The sequence below is a fragment of the Aythya ferina genome (assembly GCF_964211825.1).
Source record: "Aythya ferina genome assembly, chromosome: 10".
NCBI classification, from domain to species: domain Eukaryota; kingdom Metazoa; phylum Chordata; class Aves; order Anseriformes; family Anatidae; genus Aythya; species Aythya ferina.
The window spans coordinates 6,962,911-6,971,750 of NC_140306.1; the positions used below are offsets into that span (position 1 = coordinate 6,962,911).

At 48.9% G+C, this 8,840-nt stretch overlaps 1 protein-coding gene across 4 annotated transcripts in view; it reads left to right on the forward strand.

Annotated features, from left to right (window-relative positions):
- Positions 1 to 8,840, forward strand: part of ADAMTS9 (ADAM metallopeptidase with thrombospondin type 1 motif 9) — a 76,488-nt gene that overhangs the window by 33,148 nt on the left and 34,500 nt on the right. For all 4 annotated transcript variants that reach the window (XR_014696607.1, XM_084531556.1, XM_084531557.1 and 1 more), the window contains 10 exons: positions 294 to 420; positions 2,001 to 2,211; positions 2,843 to 3,007; positions 4,138 to 4,302; positions 5,128 to 5,247; positions 6,029 to 6,133; positions 6,279 to 6,446; positions 6,641 to 6,925; positions 7,583 to 7,744; positions 8,281 to 8,457. Coding sequence is in view for 3 of the 4 variants with exons in the window: in XM_084531556.1 (XP_084387682.1) it covers positions 294 to 420; positions 2,001 to 2,211; positions 2,843 to 3,007; positions 4,138 to 4,302; positions 5,128 to 5,247; positions 6,029 to 6,133; positions 6,279 to 6,446; positions 6,641 to 6,925; positions 7,583 to 7,744; positions 8,281 to 8,457 (1,685 nt within the window). In the remaining variant the exon portion in view is untranslated. The remainder of the gene's footprint in view (positions 1 to 293; positions 421 to 2,000; positions 2,212 to 2,842; positions 3,008 to 4,137; positions 4,303 to 5,127; positions 5,248 to 6,028; positions 6,134 to 6,278; positions 6,447 to 6,640; positions 6,926 to 7,582; positions 7,745 to 8,280; positions 8,458 to 8,840) is intronic.

Genomic DNA, 8,840 nt, shown 5'->3' on the forward strand with positions numbered 1-8,840 from the left:
AGATGAGGCAGCTGGAGCACTGAAAAGGTCGTGCATTGCCTAAGGGTGCAGAAGGCATGGGTGTCTGGTTTGGGTCTATCACCCAGCAGTTCCCAGCTATGTATGCAAATCGTGCTAAATGCAGTGCTGCACGCTGCAGCTCTCCTGCCCCTGTTCCTTCTGTTTCTGAAGGAGATTTTAAAAGCATAACTAAATGTCTCTTAAATACTGCTATCAAAGGAGGTAGAGGAACAACTGATTTGATGGCTATCCTATGTCTCAAACAACATGCTTGTTTCTTTTTTCATGTGTAGGAGAAAGAAAAAGGAAACCTGTGTGTACAAGAGAGTCAGACCAGCTCACGGTGTCAGACCAAAGATGTGATCGAATTCCCCAGCCTGACCCGATAACTGAGCCTTGTGGCACGGAGTGTGAATTAAGGTGCACTCTACTCACTCATGTATATACATTACATCATATATTTATTGTTTACTCCTCTCTCCTTTCACCTCTGGCCTTAATCCCTTTTCTCAGCAGCCTGTCTTAGGTTTTAAAAAACAACCAGAAAAAAGGATTAACAGTTGCCTCCCTCTCAACCAAGAAGGGTCGATGCCCACCAGCTGTGTTTTGGGAGGCACTTTTCTACATTTGCAGGTTTCTCGTGTTGAATTAAATTAGTGTTAACTATAGAATACATTTTTAAACAATCACGTAATGTTGAAAAATCTCATTGTGCAGCATAGTGCTTGAAATTTGCATCTGTTTAGATGAGAAAATGCTCAGTGCTGTTCTACAAGCAGCCTGCAAAGAAAAAACGTGCTCAAAGCAAAAGGGTCACTAAGGTTTGTATTTTTTGCCTCAAGTGAGGAGTGAGCTTAAGTGTGGAGTGGGTTTGAGGCTGTCCCCAGACAACTCCTGGTGAGCTGGAATCGATGGAGTGTGGCCTAAATCATTGCAACCCATTTTTCTTTAAGCAGCAATCTGTTTTCCTTTCGGGAGCTTAAATATGGTGGCATTAAGCGGCTGCTGGCATTGCAGTTTGCATTGCCGAGTTTTCTGAGGGGTTTCTCTTGCTTTGTTAAATCTGGGGTGAAAACAGCCGGCTGCGGAGCTGCTGCAGGCTGGGTTGTCGCGGTAACAGCTGTTGCCATTGCGACAGGTTGGAAACTTGAGAAGGGGAAATGCCCAAGTTTGAAAAGCGGGCAGGGATGCGAGGGCTCCTGTGATTGCTATTGATTCTAAATCCCCTTGATCTTATTCTTCTCCTGGCTTTGCTGCGGTTGCTCTCTGGGCTTAGGAATGGGGCTGTGTGCCTGCACAGGCTGCTGTAGTGGCCAGAGGTCCCCAGGCCCCACAGGGGATGTCACCGCCACCTTCCCCAGGAGCTGCCCCTGCCAGGTGCTGGGTGCTAACATGCCCCACTGACCCAGTCAGTGAAGCAGGGGCTTTGCTTCCCCAAAACCTCCCATCTGGGTCCTCAGGAGTTCCCCATGCTGCCCATCCTGGGAAGCAGGCACAGGCTGGGTGTCCCTCCTGGCTGGGGGGAGCACCCCAAATCCCCGCCAGCACCTCTGGGCCTTGTGTGCCTTGTGGCAGTCACACGCTTGCACTTCAGGGAGCTGAAGCTTTCATGAAGGCCTCACGCCACATGCATTGACTTTTCACACCTTTCAAGCCTGTTCGGGTCACTTTCCGATGCTGTGTTTTTCAGCTTCTGGTTTTTAGGGGTTGAGGTGGCTCTCCTGCATTGCAATGTGGGGCAGAAAGCTGTCAAAGCTCTGTGCTTGGCTGTGCACTCCCTCCCCACAGGACCACAGCATGGCTTCCTTCCTATAAGGAGAAGCTGGCGACCTTCCCTTCCCTCCAAGAAGTAATGCCAGGGGTCATTACCTAATATTTCTGGAGTGCTTGGAGACCACAGAGCATTGGGAAGAGTCAAAACTTCCCATTTAAGAATGCCTTTCTGATTCCCTTGCGGGTTTTTGTGGCGCGGGGGCTGACGGCTGCTTTCCCCGGCTCAGGTGGCACATCGCGAGGAGGAGTGAGTGCACGGCGCAGTGCGGGCTGGGGTACCGCACCCTGGAGATCTACTGCTCCAAGTACAACAGGCTGGAGGGGAAGACGGAGAAGGTCGATGACCGCTTCTGCAACAGCCAGCCCAAGCCGAGCACGAGGGAGAAGTGCACGGGAGACTGTAACGTGGGAGGGTGGCGGTACTCCGCCTGGACCGAGGTAAGGCCTGCCTCCCTCTCCTCCTCGCTCGGGGCTGATTTGCTTTACAGACGGCTGTGAAAGTTGTCCACAGCCATTCTGCTCTCACTGATGTTTCTGCAGTGCGAGTGAGCCCAATGCTTCTTGTTTTCCACTGCGATTAATGGAGGCTGTGTTGCCGTCAGCAGAGGACTTTTGAAATTTGTCCCCTTTACCCTTTTCAGCAGGAAGCTGGGCACGGATATCCCTGAGTGCAGACACAGCACGGAGAGAATCACGAGCCCAGAGCTTTCCAGGGAGAGCACGGGGAAGGAGGACGGGCTGGGGAGAGGGAATTAATCTCTTGTAAAATGAGAACAAGCATCAGCCATTGGGGGGAACTGAAAGGCAACACTTGTAAAAGTAATAATGGGGTTATAACCTGAGATGAATTTGTGAAACCCATTGCTGCAAGATTTTATTAAGCTTAGCGAGATTGGATTTTTTAAAGGAATATATAAAGTAATAGCCTGTTACTTGGAGTACAAATTGTTCTTGTGGAGGTTTTCCACGGTCTCTTTGTAGTCCTGACTGCAAGAAAGGAGGAGATGAGCGGGCTCCCAGCCCGTGACAGGGCGGCGGAGCGTGCTTGCTTAGTGCCTCCTCTTTGCAGTGCTCCAAGAGCTGCGGTGGGGGCACGCGGAGGCGGCGGGCCATGTGTGTCAACACCTACAACGACGTCCTGGACGACAGCAAGTGCAGCCAGCAGGAGAAGCTGACGGTGCAGCGCTGCAGCGACTTCTTGTGCCCCCAGTGGAAAACTGGCGACTGGTCCGAGGTAAGGGATGGCGGGCTCACATCAGTGGACTGCTGCCAGCAGAGAGACATCTCCTCTTCTTTTGCTCGTCCCTGTTGTGTTGTGTGCATTGCCTGAGTGCCGTACCCTATCAGCTCTGGCTGCCACTGCAGGGAAGGATTTCACCCTATTAATATCTTTCTCAGCTCTCTCCCTGCCTTTTATTACCGTTGCTGCTTTCACTGCAGCTGGTGTCCTTCATAATGCAACAAAGCCGTACCTTAATAAGCTTTCCCTGCAGCAGGACTGGCGATGTAGGAAGTAGTCTTCAAAGGCTGCTCGTCACCTTTGTGGCCAAATAGCTCTCATTTTTATGAATGTATCGTTTTAAGAAATAATGAAAGAAATTAAGTGGAAATGGAGACTGTTAACTGACTGTTGTTCTCCACAAAATACCTGTCTGCTGGGATGAGTGCTGTGGCAGGAAGAGATGCTGGAAGAGGCACTCTCACACAGCTTTATCATGCATGCTCAGAAGTGAGCAAGTATGCTTTGCTTTTACAAGCCTTTGGCACACTGTTGTGTTCTACCGAAGCCCCAGAGGGCAGTGCTGCAGCTTTGCCCTACATCTCACAGCTGCTGGGAGCTGCTGGAAGATGTAGTCATCCCTGGAGCCAGGTTGTATCTGCCTTGGCAGGGGGGAAAGCATCGTTGTCTCTGTCTCTTTCTGGCCATCCTGCTTGACACTCACATTTGCTGTGCTTTTCTCCGTGTCATTTGGCGCATTGGAAGAACTATTGTTTGGAAAAAAAAAAAAAATGATGAAAATAGCCACGAGGCTGCATTATGGTAGGGTATGGTATGTGGACCTTGATTTTGAGAAATTTTTAAATCAGTCTTATACCAGGATTTAGCCACTTGTTGAGTTTAGTGTAAATGAAAAGCCTCCATGGACTGGCACTGTCCTTGGTGCAGTTCCCCACACGACTGTGTTCTCCCTGCGCCCAAGCAGCCCCGTGTCACTGCAATACACTCGTGTGTTTTCCAGCACATGTGGTTTTTGGCTAGAGCCGTATTTCCAGCCGTGTTCAAGTGATGATTTCGGGTCTGTTTTCAAGCTCCAGGGAGGTGCTGCCTGGGCACCACCTGAGCTCATGTTTTCCTCCTCGCAGTGCCTGGTCACCTGTGGGAAAGGGCACAAGCATCGCCAGACATGGTGCCAGTTTGGAGAAGATCGGTTAAACGACAGGTTTTGTGACCCTGAAACGAAGCCGGAGTCAGTGCAAACGTGCCAGCAGCAGGAGTGTGCGGCGTGGCAAGTGGGGCCCTGGGGCCAGGTACCTCCACAAAGGATTTATCCTGGTGAAAACTGTGTGAATGGATTTGCACACACAAATGTGCACACCCTCCGTTCGCTTGGGGGCAGCAGTAATAACACCTGCCCATTGTGCTAAATTTGATCTGTGTCATACTGAATTGGTCATGATTTTCAAAAAAGGGTTGCTAAGGTTACACTTCTAAGTCCATATTTAGGCACATAAATACATGGCCTAATTTTTCACCAAAAAAAAAAAAAAAAAAAAAAGCTTCTCCCACTGAGTAGTGGTTGTTGCTTTTAATGTTTTCCAGTTTCTGAGGGGAGTTATTAAAACAGAATTTTTTTTCTGTTCAAATGCAAGTTACTCGTTTCTCCTGGAGTGTTCTGGCATCTTCTTTGCCACAAAGCTGGTAACTTGTGACTTAAAAACAAACAAAAAAAAAACAACAGCAAAGCCAATTGTCCCAGCCAGACTTATTGCCCATCAGCAAAAATATTCATTAGCTGTTTGTGCTACTGTGGGGCTCAACAACCAGTTTTAAAGAAGGATATGGTGCAGCTTCTACCAGACTGTGATTTACTGTGTGCAGAAGAGCAAATCATTTAAACGCTCACACCTTCATTCCAGAGGACAGTAAGTGAAGTGTGTGAGGCTCTGATGGGCACAGTAAATTAAAACTTTGACCTAATTTAAAGCTGAAACTTGTAGAGAGAAAGCAGAAGGGAAGCTGGGTTTTATTTTTGCTGCTCGTGCAACGTGCTTAAACACAGGCTGGGCTGATTAAAGCTGTCTAACCAAAGTAGCTACTCAGACCCAGCACTTCTCCTGTCTGCCCTCTCCCAGTGCACAGTGACCTGTGGCCAAGGCTACCAGATGAGAGCGGTGAAGTGTGTCGTGGGCACCTACGTGTCAGTGGTGGATGATAACGAGTGCAACGCTGCAACCAGGCCAACAGACACCCAGGTAAATCCTGCTGTTCCTGTGCCACCTGGCATCAGTAACATGGGACCGTTTGGCGCACACATCTCCAGCACAAGTAAAATCTTAGCAATGCAGAAACGACTTAGGCCATTTGTCAAGGGTTGGGTGATCTCTCTCTTGTAGTGGAGATCAACTTTAATTTCCTGTTTGGCACTGAGTACTTGTAGGCTCGTGGAGTCAAGTCCTGGCTGTCCATTACTTCTGTTGCCAAACCTCCCAGGAGGGCCAGAAAAGACTGGAGCTCCCTGCGAGGCAGCGTAACGAGGCTGAACATGACATTTCCTTCCCCAAACCCTCGCTCTTTTAGTGTGTGGAGAAGATCAGGACGTGGCTACAGGCAGCCTGGTGGGCTATGGGGAACCAGAGGGTTGCAATCAGCTCAACAACGTAACCTTTGTTAAGAAGGTTACAGGTCTTGCACTGAACAAAGAGTTTGGGATCTTTGAAGGGAGATAAAGCTGCTGCTTTGTAGATATGCCTTCATGCCAGAGCTCTTTTAATGAACTTTCATCTCTTGCCTCAAAACATCAGTTTTTAATGCATGAAGATGGCACTTAGTTATGAGGATCCCAATTTTAGAGTTTTTAATAACTTAAAAGTCCACTGAGGTGCTGCATATGAAGCCTTTACGGGCACTGATTCCAAATTTTGTTCATTCAGCAAGAACATACAAGGAGAAAGCACTGAAGAAAAGGTGGTTTAACTGAAACATCTGCAAATTCTTCATCGCTTGCTTTATTTCCCTCCTGTGTTTCCCTTACAGGACTGTGAGATCGCAGCATGTCCTCCCCATCCAAACAGTCCTGAAGCCAAGAGATCTGTATCAGGCGTTCACAGGACTCAGTGGAGATTTGGATCCTGGACACCGGTAAGTGTGTGTCGTAATACTTTCAGGATTATTTTACAGTAGACGCTGTGATATTTTTAAGTGCATTTGACTGGCTTTTTGTTCCAAAGCCCTTGTGGCATATAACAGGAAGCTTTCTAGTGGAGTGCTTGTTGCTCTTCCCTAGTGCTCCGCAACGTGTGGGAAAGGGACGCGGATGAGATATGTCAGCTGTCGGGATGACCAGGGCTCGGTGGCCGACGAGTCTGCTTGTTTCCACCTGCCGAAGCCATCAGCCACAGAAATGTGCACCGTGACACCGTGCGGGCAGTGGAAAGCCTTGGAGTGGAGCTCTGTAAGCATCGCTGCCTCTCACAGGAGAGCCTTGTAGGCCTGGCTGCTGGAAATAGACTTCATTAATCTGTTGCTCTCGGCCCTTTATAAAGTGGGGAGATTAAGGTTTTCAGCTGTTCTTTGTTAGTGATAGCGGTCGGTCTGGTGTTCAAAGCTGGAAATGTGACTGTGTCTCCTTTTCCCACTGTAATGCAGTGCTCGGTGACTTGTGGTCAAGGTAAGGCAACGCGACAAGTGATCTGCATCAATTACAGTGACCAGCTGGTGGACAGGAGTGAGTGTGATCCAGACGACCTCCCTGCCACCGAGCAAGACTGCTCCATGTCTCCTTGTCATCCAAACAGCCACGACTACGGCAGGCCCATCCACCCTTTCCTCTATCCGGATCATCGCCTGAAACTGCAACCCGGAGGCAGCCCCAACCGAAACCGTGCACATATACCGGGAGGCAATCAGTGGAGAATCGGTCCCTGGGGTGCTGTAAGTGCCAGGATTTTCTTATTTCCATTTATTTTTCAAGGGCTAATTCAGGCTTATTATTATTTATGACTATTATTATTAACATCACCATGCAGGGAAAAGGAGGGACCCCTCTCCTTGCATGCTGCTCCCTGCTCGCTCCCCCCAGTGCTGCAGCAGGGTGAAGGCATCGCTTCTCCTCCCCTCACAGCACACATTGCCCAGGCTCTGTGTGCAGATAGCATCATTTTCCATAAGGCAAAAGCCAGCCTCTGTTTCTTGGCTGCCTCCTGGGGCATTTACAGCTGTGCAGAGCTGCTGCCAAAGTACAGCAGAGCCTGAATGCCAGCTCCTTGCCCCCCCCCCAGCCAGTTTGAAGCACTTTATCATGGAAATCTCTAAAGGGAATTAAGCACGAATGTGATATTAAACACTGTGTTAAAGGCAGGGGGGATTACTCACCTGCTCAAAACCAGGCTTGTGTTTATTTTCTTTGCCTAGTCAGCACCTAAGTCATTGCACTGCTATTAGTAATAGCAGAGTTTTTAAGTTAATAATGCCTGTTAGCTGTATTACATTTCTAGCTGTGCATTCCCATGGTGTGGTGCGCTGGGAAGGAGCAAGGAGTGCTCAATTATTCCTGGACTCAGAAAAGCTATGGGCGATTGTGTCTTGCAGTGTTCTAGCACATGTGCGGGGGGGTTCCAGCGACGGGTCGTGGTGTGCCAGGATGAAAACGGATACACCGCGAATAACTGCGATGAGAAAACCAAACCCATGGAGCAGAGATCGTGCGAGTCTGGCCCCTGTCCTCAGTGGGCTTACGGCAACTGGGGAGAGGTGAGTGCACCATTAATCCTGTCCTCCCTGCGCAGGGAAGGGTTCTGCTAGGGGGTGGCTGAGAAATGGGGTAGGAGTGGGAAATCACAGTTAGAAATTAGAAATATTGGAGCATGAAAGGCAGCCTCTGATAAACGAGTGAACCCTAGCAACTGCTTGGTGGTGGTTTTGATTCCATTTGTCATGGGAAACATTTGTAGAATTTGCTTTTGCCTGGAAACAAAAATTGAGGTTTCTGTTTTTTTGAGATATGTCTAGTTCAACCAAAGGCCTTTCTTTGTAATAAAAACACTGCTCTGTTCTGAGAACTCATCCAAGATGAGCAATTGGAGATGCTAACCTCAGATAATCCTGCTGGGTCTGGAAATTTCATTGTGGAGCAGCGTGAAATGGCTTTGGGGAGAGAGAAGCTGATGCCTCATCTGCTTGGGGGGGACATGGCTGGAGAGGGTGAGGTGGGAACAGAAACAACCCTGGGGGCTCGAGAGAGTTGTGGGTGCCCAGGTGGTGATCCTCTGTCCTCTGCTGACTTCCAGTGCACAAAGCCATGCGGGGGAGGGACAAGAACGCGGCTCGTGGTGTGTCAGCGCCCCAACGGAGAAAGGTTTACGGATCTGAGCTGCGAAATCCTTGACAAGCCACCGGACAGAGAGCAGTGCAATGTGCACGACTGTCCTAGAGATGCTGCCTGGAGCGCTGGTCCTTGGAGCTCGGTACGGCCATAAACTCTTTCTCTTTGTGAACCGTTTTGTGGATATCCCATAACAACCAATTTAATTTGCTTCAAACTAAGGTGCTAATGCTTCATGTCTTAAAACTGCACTTAAAGAGGATTATTGATGATATATTCAGAATAACACCTGTTCAGGAAGGGCTTACATTAGGGGAGCTCAAGTCCTTTAATTTAAAAGGCACTTTCTGCTAAGTAGTCAACTTCGTCCATTTTGCTACACCGTGCAAGTGCTGTGCATTATGAGTCTTGGTTCTCACGGAGTCCTTTGCATACGGATTTAAACCTGGCATTTAAGCAGTACCTTTGCATCGAAGTTAAATTGTGCTGACATTCAATGGCAACACTGCACCGTGTGCCTACTGG